This window comes from Grus americana, chromosome 2 (genome assembly GCF_028858705.1).
Source record: "Grus americana isolate bGruAme1 chromosome 2, bGruAme1.mat, whole genome shotgun sequence".
NCBI lineage: Eukaryota > Metazoa > Chordata > Aves > Gruiformes > Gruidae > Grus > Grus americana.
In genome coordinates, this window is record NC_072853.1 from 47865765 (window position 1) to 47888740 (window position 22976).

Below are 22976 nucleotides of genomic sequence, written 5' to 3' on the forward strand. Positions count from 1 at the left end.
TGAAAATCAGGCCTTTGATGTAAAGGCAAATCATTTGTAGGAAGAAGGAATGCAAATTCCTGGGGGTTTATAAAGAAATACTGACTATGATGGCTGCACATGAAACTTAACTGCATAAGGCTCAGAATTTTATTTGGTGTATGCACGTTACCAGATTCATGCTAAAATCACGTTTGTTGTGAACAGCTCCATTTCAAATGTTAGCATAGATATGAACTGATGATGATCCACAGTGCTTTAAAAATCATTTTATTGGCAATGGAATAAACATACTAGAGATTTTACAGCCTGCTGCATAAATGTGTCATGAAAGCAACATGAAAGCCAGTCAATCAAAATGCATTTATGAATAGTTTCAGGAATTATTCCGAGTCCTCCCGCCACTGCTTATGGTTTTATGGCGACAATTTCCTGTTGATACAAAAAGCCTGTCTCTGAAGGCTGCCTGAAAGGCACGTACCAAAAACTAAGATGTTGTGAAACTGATGCCCTGGTCCTGAGGTGGATCTGCTCACAGGGATTCCTCTCGAGGTCTGATGGCTTTGTTAGCATTTTGCACCAGGAGGAGACTGGTAAGAGATCACACATCAGAGAAATGATTATATCTAAATTGTTAATTATACATAAGGTGCAGTTAAAACAAGAAATCATCTGAGATTCATATGTGCTGCTGATTTGAATACTGTGTGTGTAATATTAGAATATATTTCAAGGAAGTTGAGCTATAGTACAGTTAGGACACTCTAAGAGCTCCAGTGAGACATTTAAATACTAATAAGCTTTATGATGTCTCTTTGGCTGGAAATAACTGACTGAAATTTAGATAGTATCTGGAAGTTACATTTTAAAAAAACGCATCTTGTTCCAGTAGGACCGGGTAAGAGTGGGGTTGGGTTTCCACGGGTCAGAGAGAAAAACATGGTTATATGAAGACAGACTTCAAAGCTGTAGGGCATCTAAAACTGTCTGAAGAATGGGAAAATCTTTAAAGAAAAATTAGCAGTAACTATTTCTGTGTGAAAGATGCATTTCTTCCCAGAGAGCAGAAGTGCATGATGTCCAAGAGAAGGATATGCTGTGAGATGGTATCCATCATGAAATTAATGCTAACTACGATCATGCTTAAAAACAGTTCTTGACAGACTAGTGCTTCAAGTCCTGGTGAATCCCAGTCTGATCTGCTTTGCCTTGTACACTGCACCCCATTACCTTGACAAACCTGAATGAGTTAAAACCAGGCTTTTGCTTTCCGTATTTCAAAAATAATGCTCTTAGCTACTATATTACTTTGTGCTTCAATAGCTTCATTCACTTAAGTTGTTCAAAGCATTTGGTGAACTTTGAAAAAAAATCCAGTGTCATATTTTTAAAGCTAACTATTCTGGTAGGAGGGACCTAACAGCAGCATGACTGAGTGTAGAGAACAAAGGTTTTCCATAGCGCTGGGAAATCCCAGTGCCAGACTGTGCGGCTAAAGCACGGACCCACATCAGCACGAGGTTCAAACAAACCCAGATCCATTTAAAGCAAGATAACTTGGGTTTTCTGTAATCCTCTCGTGCTGACTGCCTTCCACAGTCTTTGTTTCATCTTGGAGAGCATGGATAAAGTCCCAGTCTCTGTCTGCAGTGGAGCAGAACAAGAGTGCGTCTGTCTCAGCCCTCCTGGTGCTCGTGGTGCTGCCGAGTTCGGCAGCTAGGGAGGCACGCAGCAGTGGCTGGGCCTTCACCAGGCGCGAGAGGAAGGGCGAGCGGCAGGAGAAGCTCTTCGTACCATGGCTCTTCCCCGAGCTCTGCCATCCCCAACAGCCTCAAACGGCGGAAGATGGAGCCTGGAGAGAGATGTTGGCTGTGGATGTTTTCAGGGATTTTACTAAATCACTAAAAGGCACTTTTATGTTTCTAGTCAACAGTACAGCCTTAAATGCAGCCAAGTTTACTGCAATAAAATAAACAGTTTTGACACAAAAGTGAACCAAATAAACTTAAGCACAGTACAATGCAACCACTCAGGAGTTAGTTTCTCTGGTTTAGTTTCCCAGAGTTTCTGCAGTCTAGCAATCTGGAGATAAAAATGCATTAAACCCAGTACCATTAAATATGGAGATCATATTTCATCACATAAGCCCCTTTGAAAGGAGAACTAGTAGATTTTAAACTTTCCCGTGGTCTGAGGTCCCTCGAATACACAACATATGTAGCACTTGCGTGATACAAATGGTACAAATGAGTTGAAGATCTTCCCTCACGTCTATGCGTTATGCTTCATGCTTTAAATATCCATCTGTGGTTCACAGGTGAAAACTAAAATAATAGATTCATAATCAAAGTTGTCACCTAATTGGATTTTTCTTCATGCAGGATGAGTTTCACAGGCAGATTTCCTATGCTAAATTAGATAGCAAGAAGACGCAATGCACCCCGCTTGCCCAAAATTGCTTTGATCCATGAAGCGAGACGGTTTATCTCCCAACTGTAGATGCAAAGGCGCACGCAGACGTCTCCCCGTCCCCTCTGGCGGGGAAGGAGCACACGTAAATCCATGCGCTCCCAGAGACGCCACAGCCTCCGACCTGCGCACCGGCCTAGGGGCCGTTAAACCGCGCACCCCGCCTCACCGGCTGCGCCGCCGGGGTCTCCCCGCGCTTCCCCTGCCCCGGCGGTTCGCGGAGGGGACACACACCCACCCCACACCCCCCCACACACACCTGCGGGGCCGCCCGACGGCTCCCCCCGGCGGGGCCCTGCGAGGCGGCGGGCGGGCGGGCTGCACGTCGGGCGAGCGGTCGGAGGGTGGAGTGAGAGGGACAGGCTTGGCGGCGGCACTCCCCGCCGGGCGGGCGGGCAGCCCGGCACTTTCCTTTTCGGCGCGGGGAGGAGCGGCAGCTGCGCAGGCGTTGCTCGCACCCTGTTGATTAGTCAGTGCTGGGATGGCGTTTCCTGGGCCAGGCGCGGCGGCGGGCGGCCCCAGCAGGTCCCGGGGGGCGGCGGGAGCAGCAGCAGCCGCAGCCGCCGCCGCAGCAGCAGCCGCCGCAGCCGCCGCCGCCGCCCGGCGGGCCTCCCCTTCTGCTTAGCCCGGCATGTCCCGCGGCGGCCGGCGCTGAGCGAGGCGGGTTCCCTCCGTCCCTCTCCCCGCTGGCTGCAGCCCCGCCGGGTGGGAGCACCCCGCCGGCGCTGCCTGTCTGGGTCCCCTGCCCTCTTCTCCCTCCCCTCCCCGGGCCGGGAAGATGGACCCCGGCCCGCCGCTGGGCTGCAGCCTCAAGGACGTGAAGTGGAGCGCGGTGGCCGTCCCCCTGGACCTGCTCGTCAGCACCTACCGGCTCCCCCAGATCGCCCGGCTGGACAGCGGTGCGTGGGGCAGCGGGCAGCCGGCTTTGCCCGGCGGCTGGCGGGGAGCGGGGCCGGGCGGGCTGCGGGGCGGGCAGCGAGCGGCGGGGGCCGCTCCTGGGGCGGGCTGTCAGACCCCCGGGTGTACCCCCTTTCCTACCGCGGCTGGAGGGAGCCGGAGAGCCCCGCGGCTCCTCGGAGTACTTTCCGTGCGGTCCTTACACCGACATCTGCCGTGACCGGGTGTCGGTGCAAGGCTTCGACTCGCATCGGAGTCCGTGCGGTGCTTTGCATCAAAATACCTGGGTAATACCCGCCCCCTTACCGTGTGTGTGCAGGGGAGCTCGGTGAAGCCTGTTTGTGTCAGCTTGCCTGCCCCTGAGAAGGGTCTTTGCTATCTCAAATTAAAAGGTGGAAGGGCATTTTCAGTGCAGGAGACCCAATATTGTGATGAAGTGATGCTACACTAAGGCCAAATAAAAAGGGATATTAAATAGCCAAGTGGGCTAAATCCAAAATGTTACACCTTACTAAAAAAGTCACAGACCTGTAAAAAGAGGAGTAACGTAAGAAGCCTTTACAGTCTCCAGATAACTTTTTATTACTGTTCACTTGGGTGCTCACCTGTGGTTTCCAAGTCTGCAGCTTTCTGTTTACTCCAGGAAATAAGAAACGAGTCTGACAGAATAGCTATGACAGCAGCATTTTACCTTTCCTAGATACGTGTCTTAGAAAGTAATGTGTCAGCACAGAGAAATACAGGGAATGTTTTACAAAGGTTCAGACAGCTGCTGTATAATAGTGTGTATGCGCATTGTGTGGTAGGTCCACGAAAACTGTCCAGCTCTTCCTTCTTTAAGGGAATGCAGAATATAACTCAGAAATCAGGAAAAATTTCCAGACTTTTTAATTCATTAGCTTATGAAGTCACCTTGTGCTTACACGATGTAATAGAACAGTTCTCTTATAAAGTTTTGTATTGATTTGTAAAGTTAAAAATGAGCACAGGCATTGTCCTCTGTTACTCCCCAGTGTGCAAATCAAGACCAGGATTGGTTTATTACTTAACTGCAGTTCCCATAATCCGGTGATGATTCAAGACGGGGCTTTTTTGACTTTGTCCCTTGATTATGCAGTACTTTTCCTATCCCTTGTAGTGCTTCCTCAGAGCTCTACCTTTTTAACTGCAGCTGGCTGCTTTTCATACTGTTGAATATATGTTGTCCTGTGAGAATGGCAAAGTTGGTATGTTAAGGAGTTCCTCGTGGTAATACCTTCTGTCACTAGAAAAAGCTAAGATGGCCTCCAGTCACTGCACTTAAGGCTGTCAATTTATTTGAGGTTCCTGGCAGTGATTCAGGCTTTAACAGTATTGTATGTATTGATGACTTAATTTCCCTCTCTGCGTGTTATACTTCCCAATCTCCCTGCTCCTCTTGTCTTGCTTCGTTGGAAGGGACCTGAAAGAGTTTTGTGGGTAGAGAAAGTTTATGGATTTTCAAGCAAGTAATTTTTTAAATTTTTTTGGGGGGGGCTTGTGTCAGATCTGGTGACGGGAATATCCCATAATTGTCAGGGAGATGAAGATGATGTGGATTTTGAGCAAAGGCTTTTTGTCCCACACTTAAAGCATATGGACAGGCAAGTGGATGTAAACAGACATGAGCTCTCTTGCCCATGACCTGAGATGGCCAGACATGAGGCAGCTGTTGGTGTGTGTGTCCTGCGAGTAATGGTTCAACCCCACGCTAAGTCCTGCTAGGAGGCAGGCTTGGGTATAGTACCGTGCCAAGGGCTTCGGGTTGGAGCTGTTTGAGGTCTGGCCAGTTCAGAGTGTGGGCAGAGGCTCTTGGGTCTGCTTTTACCTGCTCATACAGACTCACCTTTTAACTTTTGGGACTACAGATAGCAGACGAATCAATATTTTATAAAGAACACAGACGCCATGGTCTTGGTGGTACGAAGAGAACTTTTTTCTGTTTCCAAAGGAGGCTGTCTTGCAATAAGAGGAAGCAGCCATGAATTGGTGCGTATCCTCCTAAAGGAGGAAATCTGGGAATGTGCAATGTTTGTGGAAATGGCGGGGGCATGTGCTGTCCAGTGCTCTGCGCCTCTGTCCTTGTAAGCAGACAAGTGGAGCTCTGTCAGAGAATTTCTCGATGCAGTACCGAAGGAAATAAATGCAAAGTCCAATCCAAATGCGTGTCATCCAATGCTCAGGAAGTTTAAGGCTACCTCTGTTAACAAAGTAATATCTTGTGCCAGTTTTATCAGGATGCAGTTCTTGCCTCCTCTGCACCACTGTGGGTATAGCCTGCAGAAGCTCATTGAGGGGTTGGGGTTCATTTGCACAGAAATGGCCTCGTCTCTTCTTTAGGTGCTGAATTCCTCCCCAGATCAGTGGAAGCTGCATGTGCGTCGTGCTGTTGGAAATCAAACCACCTGTAGATGTCTGTCTTCAGTCACCTTTTGATTTTGTGGTAGCAGAGAGTTGTTTCTAGGCTGGTGGTTTGTCATCATGAGGTTTTGTGAAAGCCAGAATTTCCTTCTTCTGGACAACTAGGATGTAGAAGAGGATTGAAAAGCTGGAGATGTATTTTCTTCAGAAGATGCCAGCCTTACTGTGTTGTTTCTACATTTCTTAATGGAATTTAGCACTCTGTGGATAATGTACTTAGATGATACCCACACAAGATCTCCAGTTTTTCGCTGTTGCTTCACCTTCAGGCCTTTCAATTTGAAGGGGGAGCATGGGTATGATGAATGCAGTTTTATTCTTCGAGTTTGGATGTGCAGCTCCTGGAAAAATGCCCTTAAGTAGTTCAGTTTGATGTCTTGACAGGATGAAGTTATGAAATATTTATGTGTGCTAAATTTGGTCCTCTGCTAAGAAGGGAGGGTTTTTCTTGATGGTATGGGATGAAGTAGTAGTCTGTTGTTACATCAAGATATAGTTGGAAGTAGTTAGGTATCAGTGCCTACCATATCCATCTAGAAACAATAAATATGTCAACGTCTCTTTCTTAAAATTTCATCTGAAAACTGTTTAGTTCTGTTCCAGGTTATGCTTTTGGATGCTGTTAAGTCATAAGTCAAGTTTTGTTTGGTTTAATCTGTTCATGTGTTTTAATATTATGCTGGTGAATATTGTTATATTAATTGAAGAAATAGACTAAAAAAAAAAGCTGTCACTCTTGAGAGGAAGCAAATGGGGTTTTTGATGTTTTTTTTTTCCCCCCCAACATACATAACAGCTTAAATATTTCTAGAGGATAACTCAAATACAAAACTGCTAAAAGAGTGCTAAACACGATACCAAAGAAAATGAATGGACTTTATCTCACGTTGTGGAATTTAGTGAGTGGGCTGTTTCAGATGAAAAAGAAGCAAGACTGGAAGAGCAAGAGAGGAGCGAGCTTTGTGCTGTGTTTTTCCTGTTCTCGCCCCCCGCCCCGCCATCCTGATCTGCATTGTCACAGCTGAATCCCACCCTGGGTGACACCAACTTGCGGGTGGGTGGATGGGTGCAGTGGGGAAAAGGTTTTGCTCTGGGAACCCACAGCAGAAAGAGATCTTATCGGAGGGTGGTTGTTGCAACGGGGTGAAAGGTGAGTGCCGCTGGGCTCTGAGAAAACACGAGTGCACGTGAGGCTTGGTTTGGCTGTCTCCAGATCATCGGTAGAAAAGGCTAAAAGCGAAGCTATGACTGTATTTTGTTGCTGATGCTGAAATGATGTTGTGCATGATTATCTCAGGGTTTTAAATTTCTGGTAGTTATGTTTCTAAGGATAATTTTGGAGGGTAAAAGAGAAATGCTATCAAGGTTAAGATCTGGAAAATATTGCTTTGCATAGATAGAACTGACCTTCAGGCTGAGCTTTTCTTCGTAAGCTCACTGCTCCCTTCTGGCTCCAAGAGTCTGTCGTTCTTTTTCTTAGCCTGACTCCCTTTCCCCCAGCCACTGTTGCTGTGTTTTGACAAGTAAAGAGCAGCCTTTGCTAGTAGGTGGTTTTCACCCATAGTTTGGGTATGAACTGGAAGAGTTCACAGAAATGCACAGCTTGTGTACAAAGACTATTGTTTCTGGGATTAAGAGGGCATGTGATTTTTAACCCCCCCCCCCCCCCCCAAGAGAGAAACATATTTATATATGCTCTAAAAAGAAAAAAGACGATGTTACGGAAACTGATGCTCTTGGGATCAAACATAGTGGTACTTGTCCTCAACTCATAGAGAAGTGATTCCTTGCCATGCATGGTGGGGAAACCATGCTGAACTTTTCTGAAAGGGAGACCACGGATCACAGTGAGCCACTGAGACTCCAGTGGAAATTCTCTATGCGTTGTAAATGTGTGGTTGCTGTAAGATGAAATGACAGAATTAGTGGCTATAAAGAAAGGAAAAATCTGTAAAACAGGTAACAAATTTAAAGAGTGATTTCTTCTTTCTTACCCCTGAGTGAACTCTTGTGAATATCAGCAGTGGATGAATAGTGAGTTTGTACTGCTATTGCTCCTGGGGATGAAGAGATTTTATTTACTTACTTTATTTCAGGTTGTCTTTTTCTTTTCCATTTCAAAACTTTTCATGGTGATGTCAATCTGCCCCAGTCACATTCAGGGGACTATTGTTCCCTGCAGCACATTACTGTAGGGCTTATTCCAGTTCCAAATATCTAGAAACTGAGCACCCTCACAGCTTATCAAAGAACATCATACTCGATAGAACAGCGTGGCCATGTACATAATGAAAATTTTGTATTGCGTCACTCTACAAATGCGGGTTATCTGTGCAGCTGAACAATAGTTTGAAACTACAAAGAGACTTATTCTTTTAAGCTCTGAATGCTGCTATCCATGCTTTAATTGTCTTGAATGACCTCCTTCTTTTGAGAAGCTAGCGCAGGGTGTCTCAGTAGTCTGCTATCGAATAAATTTTTAAAAGGAATCATGTGGGAGTAGAGCAAAGCTTTCAAGGGGTCCAAGAAAGAGATTTCAAATGTGGCTGTGATCTGATTTCCCACTCAAGGTATGGCTGTCTGCGTACTGTGGTGTTATAGGTGACAGTTCTTATATGCTGGGCAGACAGACAAGTGTCTCTGATTTGAAGGCAAAAATCCTGCTGCACTCACATGGCTTGATTTCTTCCTTACATGCTGAGCAGCTTTGAAACTCCAACTGTTTATAATGTGTGTTCTGCCATTAAAGTATAATCTCAGAAGCGTCTCCTCCTTACTTCCTCTTCTTTCCTCCTTTACCTTGTGGTCTACTGTTTCCATCAAGACAATTGAATGAAAAAACAATTGACAGGTTGCCACTAACCACTGCTCCTGGGTTTTTGTTTTGGTTGTTTTTTTTCTTTTCCCCTGCTGGCAGAGATGTGTTCCAGAAACATTTTAGTGAAAAAGCTTTTAATTCATTTAAAATCTGCAGCTACCGAATGGTGTCTGCAAAGATTATAGTGCCCTCCTGGAGATGGAGGCCAGTAACTTGGCAACACCTATTCCCAGGAGTACCACAGGCTTCCAATGAGGCAGATAAAGAGTTCAGCAGCATACTTGTTTTACACCTAAAAAGCCATGATTTCTTTGAGTTGCTTTCATATCTGGCAATGCTTTAATGTACAATAGCGTGTCCTGTGTGTTCTTTAACGAGTATGCTGTTTGCACTACACGTGGTAGTGTGGTAGGTCTGCTAAGATGCAAAATAGTTGCCTTGCTTTTATTTCTTACGTACTTAATAAATGTTCATATTCTTTTCTGCCATACAAGGTGTGAAACTTATAGCTCTTGATTTCAATTTCTAAAGTTTTGACTCTGTTGGGTGAAGCCTTTGTGTACATACCTGGACAAACTCTTCCTGGATAATTCTGTAGTTCAGGTATTGGAAGATGAAACACCATTAGTTTTTTCTTAGCTGGAATTCAAGTGCTGTAAGTTTAAATCCATGGATAAAGTCCTAGAGGAAGCTTAGTGACTTGGCTTTGTTTTTTTCTTTCTTTTTGTCTTTTTCTCCATTTAAATTACATGTAGCTTTCAGATAAGGCACAAGATATACATAAAATCAAAGGAATTAAGGTGCCTTGAACAGTTAGTAAACCCTTAATCTTAAAACAAATGTGGTTCAATGAATCATATGCTGCTGTTGCAAGATACGGTAGTAAGGAATGGTACAAGTCTTGCATAGGAAAGAAGGGGTTTGTTGTTCTATGCTTTGTCTGTAAGTTCTGTTCTGGGACTAGGTGTTCCTGGCTTCAGTGATTACGTGAATTGGCACTCCCTGTAATAGCCCAACAAAGGCAACTCCAGGGAGTATGCCAAGACAAAGTGCTGGAGGATATTGGACAGCATGGTCTGGTGCTCCAGGATTTGATGGAAGTTGTGGGAAGAGCTACAACGTGTTCCAGTCATTCCAGCGGTGGTTTGTCAGCAGCGATGGGCATGGATGTTGCTGTATTTCATTTTGGCCTTAGGAGTAACAAGTTGGTTGGATTAGGGAAGCCTAAGTCTCTCCTTTATAGGAAAAAATTCATCATCTTAATGTGGATTGCATATGACTCAAAACCAGCCTTCACAAAACCCAGTGAGCCAATACTTCAAGTCTGAAATTTTTGCTTTTAGTGGTGATTCCCTTTGGAACGAGTTTTACGTAGCATTTGTGGTCTGCAATTTTCATAGCATTTACAGTATGAAAAGCTTGTGGAGCTAACTTCACTGCACATCCACCTGTAAGCCAAATCTGCTAAACTGAAGGCCTAGCACAGAAATGTAAAATTGAGGTGTATCAGTAGACTGAAGAGTGTGTCTTTGCTGAGGAACGGGGCCATGTCTGCTTTGCAGTCTCTTTGGCAGTGTGCATGTCAGCATGAAACTGCTAAGATCACAGCTTTGCCAGGGCACCTGCACGCTTGGCTGAGGCATTGCATCAGCAAGAATAGCTGCTCTGTCTCTGTCTCCTGTACTGCTCCTGCATGGTGTATTGCCCTGTCAGGCTTGTTGCTGCGTGCCGGGGGAGTGGGGGGAGGCGTGTAGAAATGTCTTTGGGGGAGTGGGGACGGTTTGCAGACCAGCCTCCTCATCCTGTAGTTTGCTTCGGCTTTCAGTTTGTGCAAAGGAGTGATCACAAACTTGGCCTTCAGAGTGTCTGTCGAGGAGGGTGGGGGTAAGGAGGTAACAGCGTTTAGCTCGTACAAGGCATTAACACCAGCAGCTACTGTGGTGGCTGACTGTAGGTGGGAGAAATGAGCATAGAGATGCTACAGAGGTTGCAGATGGGGAGCAAGAATTGTCAAATCCTACAGACATTTGCAGGCCAAGTCTGTTGTATGGAGGAAGATCCTCCTGAGCCTACAAAACGCACGTTGAGTGTCTGGATCGAGCTATGATGCAGACCCAAAGTGACCAGTGAGAGCTGCTGGAGCTGTGGGTTCAGGGGGCTTGGGGAACCCCATGCCAGGGGCCACAGCATACGCATGCCTGGGCAAGAGCTGGTGTGCGCTCAGCAGAGGAGTGGATGGTGATTTTAACAGGAATAGTAGCAAATCTTGTCGTGAGGATGGTCACTTGGAGCTTCCTGGAGATGCAAACCTTCAGGAAATGCCAAATTGTTTGAAAAGTGCCCCCCCCCCTTTTTTTTTTGGTTGGCTTTTTCTTTCCTGGTGTCATAACTGGTGCAAATTGTAATCGTGGAGAACACAGACTTGTGCACGTTTCCTTGGCCTGTGAGGATGTTGCTGTTCTCCTAAAGAGAACCAAAGATAAAGATTTAAATACAGTCTTGGAGGCTGGAAGATGCCTGAGAGTTCAGCCTGATGTAGTTGATACTGGAATTGCCTCATGCTAGGGCTAAACCTCAGTGACTCGATATTATGTAAAACAAAGCATGCTGCAATCATATTTGTGAAATGAGTGGGGAAATCTTTCTGGCAAAGTGATGGTGGCAAGGAAGTTGGGGGGTTTCTTCTTATGGTCAGAGCTGGGGGAGTGGGAAGAAAAGCTGAGTAAGGGATTAAACCCCCTTTGACAGGCCAGTGCATGCTGTGTGCTGCTCTGCTTGCTGTCTCTGTGCCTTTGTGGCAAAACGTGTATGTGGCGTGGGTGAGGATGTAGCTTGGTGGGTGGCAAGTTTCCAGGGAAAGGCTGGGGGGCTGCGGCCGCCAGCGTGCAGTGCAGGGACACGTGTCCTCCGAAAGCAAGGTGTTGGATGTGAGGCTGCGGGGGGACGTGACTCCCCTCTGCAAGAAGGATATGGGCTAGTTGGAGAGAGTCTAGAGATTAACCACCCTACACTGCGTATTCACTCTGTCCTGAAGGGAGAGACTGTGTGCCCAAGACTGACCCGAGGGAAGGGAGGTCCCTGTTGGCCTTATCTGAGTGTCCCCACCTCGCTGTGCAGCTGCGGCTGCTGCTGAGCGCTGAAGCGAGCTGGGCTGCCGGACTGAAACAGAGCGTGCTCGCCTTGCAGCTGGGTTTGTTAGAGTCACGCACTCTAAATACTCAGTTACTAAATTACTACCAGGAACTATTTCAAAGTAATCCACAAATGCTCAGATGCTCCCTCCCATGTGTTTCCCTATTTGCAGCTTTTTTTATTGCTGTTGTTCCAACTGGCAATTTTACTTATTTGCCCCGCTAAAAGCAAGCACTGACTATTCTTGTTGCTTCCTGGCACCTCACCATTTTGGAGATGAAAGAGGGAAGATTGGGGTGGCAAGATGAAGGAAACTTTTTATCTAAGAGGAGGGTAAAAAAAAAAAAAGGCACGTGTGCACAGATCTTTTCTTCTTGTCCAGCTTTCCTGTTGCGTCTTTCAGTGGGTCCCTTCAGGGCATGGTTGGATTCAAGGAGCCCTGGGCTGCAGTCTGTGTCATTCAGTCCATCCCCCAGGCTACTGTCAGGCACTTGTGGGCTTCCAGTAGGTGTTGCAAGTTATCTGCAGTCGTTTCCAAGGTCGTTGTAAGGTAAAACACCCAGTACTGTATAGCAGTAACAGAATGGAGTGCTTTTTCTGTTACCTTTTCTTGCCTTCACATAGGATAGTCCTTCCTCTCACCTCTTCTAGCGTTACTGGCACATTGCTGTTGTGTTCTTGTCCTGTCCTCCAGTTTCTTACAGCTCCTGTGCAAACTCTGCTTCTCCATCCCTCCATGCCCTTGTCTTTTCCCTCAATTTGGAGGAAATAGGGGGTGTTTCTTGCACCAGACAGCAGCATGATGTTTGGCTGTGCGTGTATCAGGCATGATAGCTGTGTATGTGCTACCAGAGGTGAGAAAGCAAGCAGGGACAGTTATTTCACAGAACGGTAGGGGTTGGAAGGGACCTCTGGAGATCGTCTGGTCCAACTCCCCTGCTAGAGCACAATCACCTAGAGCAGGTTGCACAGGATCATGTCCAGGTGGGTTTTGAATATCTCCAGAGGTTGTGGAGTCTCCTTCTCTGGAGAGCCTGTGCCAGTGCTGTCTCATTTCAGATGCTTCTAGAGACTTGAAAGGTTCTGGTCAATGAGACCAGAAGTTGGAACTGCAACTCATTGCTGTTGGAAGGCAAGAAGTGTTCTGGGCTTTGCTGCAGAGAGGTGGTTTATATCGATGCAGATAATGTGGGATCTTCCTCTGTGGAGTCTTACACTTTGCTGTTGACATGCCATTTGGTTTTACTTCAGTAACGGGAGTTTTGCCAGCAGGACTCAAATGTAAATTGGTAGGCTTTGCATGTAATGCTTCCTTTTGTCAGCCAGTGCTGACTGCTTGTGCAGAAAGTGAGTGGAGATGCTGTGTACTTGTAAGAACAGTAATCCTTGTCCGTTTGCTGTATGATGTGACTAGCCAGAAGGAGAATCCTATGTGTATATCCTTGTTGGAAGACTGATTTCCAAAACGCTAAATTATTCCTGCTTCTTTCTTAACAGTTTTGTTCAGGCTTCTATTTATTAAAAGGTCAAAAGCCCCTTTTCCTCTTTGAAGGGGGCCATAACCACACACATTGAGTAATATCTAAGATCTTATCTGGGTTGCATTTATGTAATTTCATTATGGTCAGATTTTTTTTTTCTGTCTTAGTCTCTGAATGTGAAGCTACATTATACTCATAGCAGGAAAATACAGAAAGCATCGGTGTGTATGTGATTGAGAGAGATGATAGGGTTCCATATGAAAATCCAAAATGTGACTAGTTACACATGCGTGTTACTGCAGTCACCAAACCCAGGATGTGGCTGTAGACAAACAGCAAAGCTGCAACACCACCGCAGCTGAATGTAGGGCAAGCTGGAGGAAAAGATCATTTCTGTTGCATGTTTTATGGGTTGCACTGTCAAATATAATTTGGGTTCCTGTCAATATGTAACAAAATATCTTAAGAACAAATGGCCTGTGGGCAAAGATAAATGTGCCCTCAAGGGGAAAGTGGGGCGTAACGGGCTTTTCTTCACTCTGGGTTCTGCATGCTGCTCACCAAAAGTAGAAGCTTTCCTCTTCACGGGGGGGGGGGTGTTTATTTTTTCTTTTTGTGCCTTCTTAAGATGATAAAAATATTATCAAAGGGATGTTATTCACTTATCCCTTATGTTTTATTAAGAACAAAGTCATTCTTTTTATACCTTACAGTTGAAGCGTAGATTTCTCTGAAACAATGGAAATGAATTGCATTCAGGATTAGGACTGTTCTTGATCAGAAAATAATTAGGTGCAGTTTTGATTGCATTCCTCTTGTTAGTATTCCCATATTGCTCAGATTCTCTTACTGTACCAGGATATAACCAAACCAAACAAGTGCCTAATTACAGTTGAACTTTCAAAATTCCTGTGTATGTATGCAGTCAGCCCATCTTTGAAGAGGCATCACCCTCTTATTAGTGATACCTGATTTTTTTCAGGTTGAGCAGAAGGGGTTAGGATGGAGATAGCTAAAATGCAAAGGCAACAGCAGCCCCAACAAGCCATGTGTGCGCAATCAGTTAGTGCCTGCACAGTCTCCAAGGGCATGGGGAGATGGGCCAGGCCACTGGGCAGACAGCCAGGTGGCAACCCGACTTCAGAGCTGAGGTGAACTTTTGCTTGCTTCCAGCTGTTTTTATTCCATCCTTAACCCAGGCTGGGGAGAAAAAAAAAAATCAGAGACAAAGTGAAGTGTAATGATGAGTTCTTTCAAAGCCAAAAAAAACTATGCTTGAGCAGCTCCTGCATTTGGGCTGCTTTATTTTTAATTGGGAGCTTGTCCAAGATGCCCCAAGTTCAAACAGGGATCACTGCTGTGCAACACAAAGCAGCATAGTGTCTCTTTAGGACTTGGGATGTATAATGAGAGGACTGGGCATGTTTACTTGGATACTATTTTAAAATATCATCTAATTATAAATAACTGTCAATGAGAGCTCCCCAGCTCTCATGCTGTGCCCAGGAAAAGTCTGAATGAATAGGCTGCTTTTCTGTCTGCCAGGGCATTCTAGAATCAAATTCTAGGTCTTAAGTCCATGAGGTTGGTAGGGTTAAAATTTTCTTCATCGTCACCTTGAATCTGGGGAGCTTTAGCCAGACTTCCCTGACCAGACTCCCAACCATTGCCCGTGGGGAGAGATGTCTTCTGCAGCAGCTAAGGTGCGCAGCTGCCTTCAGTTTTATCAATTAAAGCAACCATTCTGTATCTGTGCTTGGAAATAAAGAGGAAGCCAGTAAAAGCATGTACTGCAATGCTAAATGCTGACCTCCCACCTCTAAGTATTAAGCTTCTCCAATGAGGCACCTGATGCTAAACAGGCACTTGGAAGTGTATCCTCCAGTAGACCTCACAATATTTATAGATGCATCTGAGCAGGAGCTTTCTTGCATGAGGAATGCTTGCCTCTAATGAAAGAAAACCTTGGCTCTCTTAATGAGGTATTTAAAGGAGCTGATTTGGATGGCAGCAGGCTGCTCAGAAGTCTCATTACTGCTGTGTTTTTCTTTTGGTCAGGTAGCACTGCCATTCTATTTATCTGTACCTGTCAGACTGTTTATGAAAGCTACTCTTTGCATTCCTCATTTCCAAACCTGGTGCCTTGATTGCAAAGGGCAAACAAATATTTTAAATCTCTTTCTTTTTTTTTTTTTTTTCTCCTGACTTTGGCCATGAGAATTCAAAATGGAGAATAAACCAAACATGAGACCAACATAAAAATTCCTTTCTCTCCCCCTCTATGGTAATGCTAAACTAGGCTGGAACCTCTCTTGCATGCAATGAAAAGTTATTTACCTCTTTCCTTCAGTATTTCTAACCTATCATTTTAAGTGTAGTTAAACTTGGAGTTCTTTGCTCTTATTCTCAGTGCTTCAGGTTTGTGATTTTAGGTGACTTCAAAACCAGAAAACTTTCTTCCCTAAGAATCTCAGTTTTTAATTAATTGAGTGATTCTAAGATTTTTTTTAAATTTTTTTTCCCTTCAGATATAAGATATGATGATAAATAGTTAGCACTATTCAACATGTTTCAGGGTATCAGATTACTTTAAAGAATTGCTGAGGCTTTCTAGGGTGGTTTGTAAGTAACCATGGTGATTGACTGTTCTGTTGGATCAATCATAGCCAAATCTGTCATGAGGATCCAGCAAATCTGCAGTTACATCTGATGATGCTCAGCATTAATAAGAAGAGTGATTATGATAGCAGCAGAAAGTTACTGTGTTTTGGAATGCAAATGTTAAGATGTTGTTCTACTGAGTGGTGTTTTTCCCCTGTGTGGGGGTGGAGAGCAGTCTGTGTTGAAAGATGTGTTTTGGCTTGTTTGACTTGAGAAACCTTACTTTTTATGAACGCATTCAAGATGTTTGTTCTGAAGGCTTGAAACAAACACAAACAAAGCTCAATGAAATCTGTGTTGTTGCTCTTCTTTTTTTTTCCCCCCACTAGTTTTTTTATGAACACAAAGAAAGCAAGATGCCAAGGTTCAAACTGTGAGATTGCTAAAGTCAGCAGAGCATTTAACATCAGTGGCAGTGGCACCAGAATTCCACTTAGTGTTTATTTAAAATATTTGTGCTCCTCTTCCCTGCAGTAGGTCAAACAGGTTTTTTTTTTTGAAGACTCGCTGAGATGCTGTCACTGTGGATTTGCAGCTAGAAAGAAAGCTTGTCTTGGAACAAACCGGATTTTTCAGTGGATTAATCTGTCCCATAGCCTTGTAACAAGATTATGGTTTATGCTGATTTGTTGCAACAGTACTGGTATATCTAGTCATTCCAATAGCAAAATGCTAATCCTAAAGAAATAAATCTGTCTTCTTGCTGGCAGGCATAAAAAGAATAGGGGAATGGGAGTCTCTGCTCTCTTGTTAGGTATTAATGGGTGATAGCTTGAGTTCAGCATCAGTTGGATTGAAGCAATTTGATTGTATCAGGCTTTTGCAGAGGGATTGGAAATTGCAGAAGTAAAGCCTTATCTCCTTTCTCTTCACTGTGAAATATTTAATGGTCACCCAGAGCAAAGCTTGATCACAGTACTGGGAGACTGAAAGATTACATCAATGCACAAAGTACCGCAAGCAGTGATGTTAGGCAGTCTGAGGGTGATGCTGTCCTTGCCCCTTCCTCGCTAGGCAGGGTCAGTGAAGCAAGCTGGATGCCTTGTTGCTCAGACATGACTGAAGATTGTTGTAGCATGGCCAACCGTAGCCAAGAACAGTTGTGCTTCATCCTAGGAAAAAAGTGTACAGTGGGGAGATGCTTAATCTTGGAGAAACTATTTCTTGGGTAGCTGCATCTTGCTCAGATTTTCCTGAAGCTGTAAGAAGATTCAGTGTCTCTCCTTCCACCATCCAAGGCTGAGAAAAGTGTAATTGCTGGTCATGGACCTTGCTGCAGACAAGCAGTTTTGGGCAGCCAAATGTCTCAGTCTGGGCTGGATGGGGTTGGATGATTCTCCTGGGTGTTTCCTGCATGGTCTCTGCAGCAAAGTACCAAAGAGATGGTCCAAAACTCTTAGTTTGTGAGGCACAACCTGAGCTGGCTTCAATGCCTGGGCTTTCCTGTGGCTCAAATAAAAATTTTTGTTTTTTTTAAAAAACTATTTTGTAATGTAAAAAGCAACTCTAAAGACCAACTGGTTGCATCTTAATTTGAGAGACAGCACACAAGATTTTCAACTAATTTTGCCTGATCTTCCCTGCTTTAGTTGTGACTCTTTCCCTTTTCTTGCTTTTGGCAAAGGAAGGAAGAATATGTCATCTTAAAATCAAAATCAGTTTGAATCCTTATGCTGTCCAGGGAAGCCTTTCATCCACTGAAAGATGTGGAGTCTATGCAGTTGATGGAAGGTCAAGTCCATATTACTTTGTATTTCTTTGAAGAGAGGGGTGTTTGATTATGGTTTGTATCATGACAGAAATACTGGTTGATCCAGATAATAGGAACCACCGCAAACGAATATGTTGTGGGAATGGAACAATTAAACGGAAGCACATATTTAAAACTAGTCAGGAAATTGTTTGAGAAGGAAGAAGGGAAGCTGAAGAGTGAGGCTGATTATCAACAGTCCTTGATATAACTGCATTTTTTTATTCCAGACCTTTGTGTTGCAAGCTCAAAAGGTTGTGTAGCTGGGGGCAGAGGCCTCTGCTTTCATCTTTTCCACTGTGTTCAGACAGTGGACACAGTCAGATGAGACCACTGTCAGGCTTTCCTAATGAATCTGCTCACTTTAAATTAAAAATTTAGTACGCTACATTTTATAGCCCTGAGATGCTGAAATTTTATCGTGGGTTGGGTTTGTTCTGTTTGGGTTTTTTTTCCATCTTGCTCCTAGAAACTACAATATTTGCCCGTTTAACTCACTGGCAGCCTGTATTTAAACTGTGTGTGATACACTCCCATGCAAGTTGTTTTGCTTTTCTTTAAACAAAGAAGTTTGTATGATCAGCTAGATAACTTTTTTTTTTTTAACCAACCTTTTTCTGTGTTGGTATGGAATGACAAAGTGAGACTGGTAACATGGAGAGGCCTTCAAAGCAGGTTTTTCTTCAGTAGCAGTAGTAGTGTTTTCTACAATTACATGCTCTTTTTACTTCTCTCCCACTAGGCATTTTATGCAAGAGTAACTCTTCGAAGCATCTGTTTAGTCATAGTGACAAAAAACCCCCCCATAACATTTTCAGTCTTTGTAGATCCAATGTTCATTAATGTTGCTACAAGTAGGGTTCTTCATGTAACAAAATACTTTTGGGGTTTTCTTTTTTTCCTTTGTTAAGGAACGCTAGAAGGATGTGAAATTTTTCCATACAAATCCCTGTTGCTACTTCAAACTGAAAAATTCAGATGTTGTTCTCCTCCTAATGAACTTTTTCCTCTGACCTACATCATAGACCAGTACAAGTTTTATTTTCGCAGAAGAAATAGCACTGGCAGTCTGAACAGCTCATTGAGATTTGACTCAGTAACCAAGTACAGTGCCAAAGCCTAAGCTAGCAAACCACCCTAATTTAATATTTATTAGTCTTTGACATTCATAGAGGTATGTCTCCACAGATATATACCCAACAGATACTCTGGCGTATGATGCAGCACGCAGAAAACAAAAGGTTTGATTTCCTCCCCCCGCCCTCCTTCAGAGTTCAGATAGAAGTTGTCTGTCATGAGGAGTAAGCTGTACAGCAGGTTACGTGATCTACTAAATAATAAAAAAATAAAATTAATTGTCCTAATGCGAATATTCAAACTTAACAAGAACTTTGTGTTTCTTCCCCCAAAACTAAATGCCAAACTCAGCATTATAAAAGAAGAAAGCTTTAACTATTAGTGAAACGATCTGTAGGAGAGGAGGCACCCACTCTGCCAGCGGGATGTTGCTGCGGTGTTACGACCGAGAGTGCTGGAGGTGAGGGATCGTATGTTGATGGTGTTGTGGTGGGTGGGCAGTCAGATGGAAGCCGTCCCGTGCACTGTTGCAGTTTCAGTCTGCCTGAAACAGCAAAACCATTAGATGACTTCAGATGAAGTCCATGCTCCTAAAGGAAAAAGGGCATTTGCTCACTTGTTTCTTTCCTCCCCTTCGTGACAACTGCCATCAGATGGTCACATATGACAGCACTGCATGTATTTGATTAACAAATAGAATATAGTGGGTTTGTCTTCTACTGAGTTGTCACATACTCATTTCTTTTCTTTCTCCTCCACTGCATGTATTAAAACCAGAGAAGGTTATTTAGGAGCGCAGCCTTGCCCCCTAAGTGAAAGAATTCATACTGCTGTTTGAATTTGGACTCCAATAAAAATAGATGTTAAGCCTCAAAGGTATTGAAAAATTGACTACTTGGAGTTCCCTTTCAGTAGCCTATTGCCCATGCTAACAGTTTGCGGGGGGTGGGGGTGTATGTTTTTCAAAGAACTTGTACTTTTACTAACATAAAAGCAACATACTCACTGCAGTGGTCCTTGAGTGTTAGCAGTGCTTCCATGTGTCTCTGTGTCAAATGAGACCAACTTGAAGTTAACAGTGAAAAATCTTTGATACAGCCTGGCGTACACTTTGATCTTTTTTGGCTTACTTGTTTTGTATGGAACAAGGAGTTGCTGTCTGCTGTTTTTTGTGGACGGTTATGCCTTGGTTTTTGCTGTCTTGTTTGGGCTTCTCATCTCTTGAAATACAACCAACTGGCTGAACAAGAACCAGTGCTGGGAGCTGTTTGAAGATTGTGTAGAGGATGAGCCCACCTGTGAAAGAAAACACAGATTCCCAGATGAGAATGGTGCTGAGTTGTGATTGATTTTAAAACTATTTTTTAAAGGCAAAAGAATGCTGTGTTACCCAGCCTGGTTTTAACACCTGGCAATACCACAAAGCCTACCTTGGAAAGGCTGCAGGTACCTGTGATGCTCACAGACCCTCATTGCCAAGGAGGCTGAAGTTAGTGTGCACAGTGCCCGCAGTTAGTAGGTGCTCGCTGTGCACTGTTGGGTGTTTCTGAGGTGTTGTCCTGGTTTTCGGCTGGGATAGAGTTCATTTTCACAATAAGATGGGAGGGGACACAGCCAGGACAGCTGACCCAAACTAGCCAAAGGGATATTCGATACCATATGACGTCATGCTCAGTATATAAAGGGGAAGAGGGATTCCTGCTCAGGGATGGGCTGAGCATTAGAGTCCGGGCGGTGAGCAAATTGCTTTGTGTATCACCGACTTTGTATATTCTGTTATTGGTATCGTTGCTGTTATTTTCCTCTTCCTTTGCTGTCCCAGTAAACTGTCCTTATCCCAACCCACAAGTTTTACCTTTTTCTTCCTATTCTCCTCCCCATCCCACTGTGGGGTGGAGGGGTGGGTGAGCAGCTGTGTGGGGCTAAACCACAACAGTCCTGTTTGCACCCAACATGGAGCACAAAGGGTTGAGATAACAGACCTGACCAGAGCATGTTAAAACAAATTTGTTATACGCATTTATTATATTAGCTGAATAGTTGCTGGTCACAATGGTGTTTTGTTTGTTCATGTGGCTGTGCTATGTAAACCCTTACTTGCTGTATGTATTCCCTGTGGCACTGTTTATCACCTCTGGGAGAGGGATCAGGATTCTCATTTTGCTGTACTGTGTGATATTGACTTATGATGTGATAACATCACTAGTCGTGAGGTTAAGCTGGTATTTCTGTGTGGCATTACTGTCATGCCCATACCTTGGATGACATCTCTCAGAATTGATTAATAATTGCATCCAATGTATGGTGAAGATGGGAGGATTCTCTCTCCTGATCTGTCACCCTTTTTCCTTCAGGCTGGTTACAACAGCTTTAGAGAGTTTTGAATATCCTTGGAAAGTTCAAGCCAGCACGCTCCTATTGCTAGGTCTCCTGAATGTGTTTCAGATCTTGTTTAGGGTTACAAAAAACTGTTTTAAGAATACCACCCAGAGATCCGCCTTGTGGCTGGAGAGTCATGGGTGGCACAGCATGTGGGAGAATACGGGCAGGTGTCTAGAGACCTTCTCACCTCCAGTGGTTTGGAACTTCACTCCTGAGCAACCACAGGACCCTGATGAAGTTACAGAATATTTGAAAGGAAAATGCTGTGGCTGTTCCAAAGAGGCACAATGCACTGCGCTGTGCTGGGCCCTGGCCAGTGTCTACCAAACACTGCTCGATATTAGGCAGCAGCCTCAGTGGGAGGAGAGGGAAAATGGAGCAACAGGCACTGTGGCTACTCCAACACTGGCGACAGGCACTGCAGCTGAACCAATAAAACAACCCATGCTGGTATTAGTCACCCCTATACACAAGAAGAAATACACGAAGAAATCAGTTCGTTTAGTAAGGGATGATCAACCAGGATCATCAGGAGAACAGGAGGAAGAGGCAGAACCAGAGGTATCACCCAATCCCTGTCCCTGAGTGAGCTGTGAGATATGCAAAAAGATTTCAGCTGCCATCCAGGTGAGCACATTGTTACCTGGCTGCTCCGATGCTGGGATAATGGGGCCAGTAGCCTGGAATTAGAGGGTAGGGAAGCCAGGCAGCTGGGATCCCTGTCTAGGGAAAGGGGCATTGACAAGGTGATGGGGAAAAAGACACAAGCCCTCAGCCTCTGGAGGTAACTTCTGTCAGGCATGAGGGAAAGGTATCCCATTGGTGAAGATGCTGTATGTCATCCAGGCAAGTGGACCACCGTGGAGAGAGGTATCCAATACCTGAGGGAATTAGCCATGTGCGAAATGGTTTATTATGACCTGGACAATGCGGAGTTACTCACAGATCCTGATGAAGTCCAATGTACCTGACGCATGTGGCCAAAGTTTGTGTGGAGCGCACCATCGTCATATGCCAGCTCATTGGCGGTAATGGACTGGAAAGGTGAAGAGGCACCAACAGTGGATGAAGTGGCTGGCCAGCTCCAGCAATGTGAGGAAAGTCTCCCTTCCTCCCTCGTCTTGGCCATGGATAAACTGTCCTGGAAGGTCCAGCAACTCAAAGAGATTATGTCCTATTCCCCACCTGTACAGACCAGTATCTCAGCTATTCAGAGCAAGTGTTCCTTTGCTCAAGAGGGAGGATATAAATGATACACACCATGAGGCACCCTGTGGTTTTACCTGCGTGACCACAGAGAGGACATGAGGACGTGGTATGAAAAAACCTACTTGACCCTACAGGCATGAGTATGTGAGCTGCAAGGAAAAACATTCACAAGAGGGGGTTCTTCCAGGAAAAATGCTGCTCCAGTTTCCAACAGGCAGTCCCCCAAACCGAGTGGAAGGCCTGATTGTACTTATGGTCCTCTTGAAGGTACTTCTAAGTCATTTTTACAAGAAATGAGTAACAAATATGATGAGCAGGATTAGAGTGGCCCTGCCTCCAGCCAGGTGGAGGAAGGGGACAACCGGATTTATTGGACCGTGTGGATCCGATGGCCTGGCAAGTCAGACCCACAAGAGTATAAGGCTCTCGTGGACACCGTTGCACAATGTACCCTAATGCCATCAAGCTGTGAAGGGCTAGAACCCATCTGTATTTCTGGAGTGACAAGGGGATCCCAATAGCTAGCAGTACTGGATCTGAAGTGAGCCTAACTGGGAATGAGTGGCAGAAGCACCCCATTGTGACTGGCTCAGAGGCTCTGTGCATCCTGGGCATAGACTGCCTCAGGACAGGGTATTTCAAGGACCCAAAAAGGTACAAGTGGGCTTTTGGCATAGCTGCC

General features: G+C 44.7%; 1 protein-coding gene across 1 annotated transcript in view; it reads left to right on the forward strand.

The window, feature by feature from the left end:
* The first annotated feature begins 2889 nt into the window (after positions 1 to 2889).
* The window catches only part of GAREM1 (GRB2 associated regulator of MAPK1 subtype 1), a 111025-nt gene continuing 90938 nt past the window's right edge, over positions 2890 to 22976 (forward strand). The window contains exon 1 of the mRNA XM_054817068.1: positions 2890 to 3347. Coding sequence (XP_054673043.1) covers positions 3227 to 3347 — 121 coding nt within the window. The 5' untranslated portion in view covers positions 2890 to 3226. The remainder of the gene's footprint in view (positions 3348 to 22976) is intronic.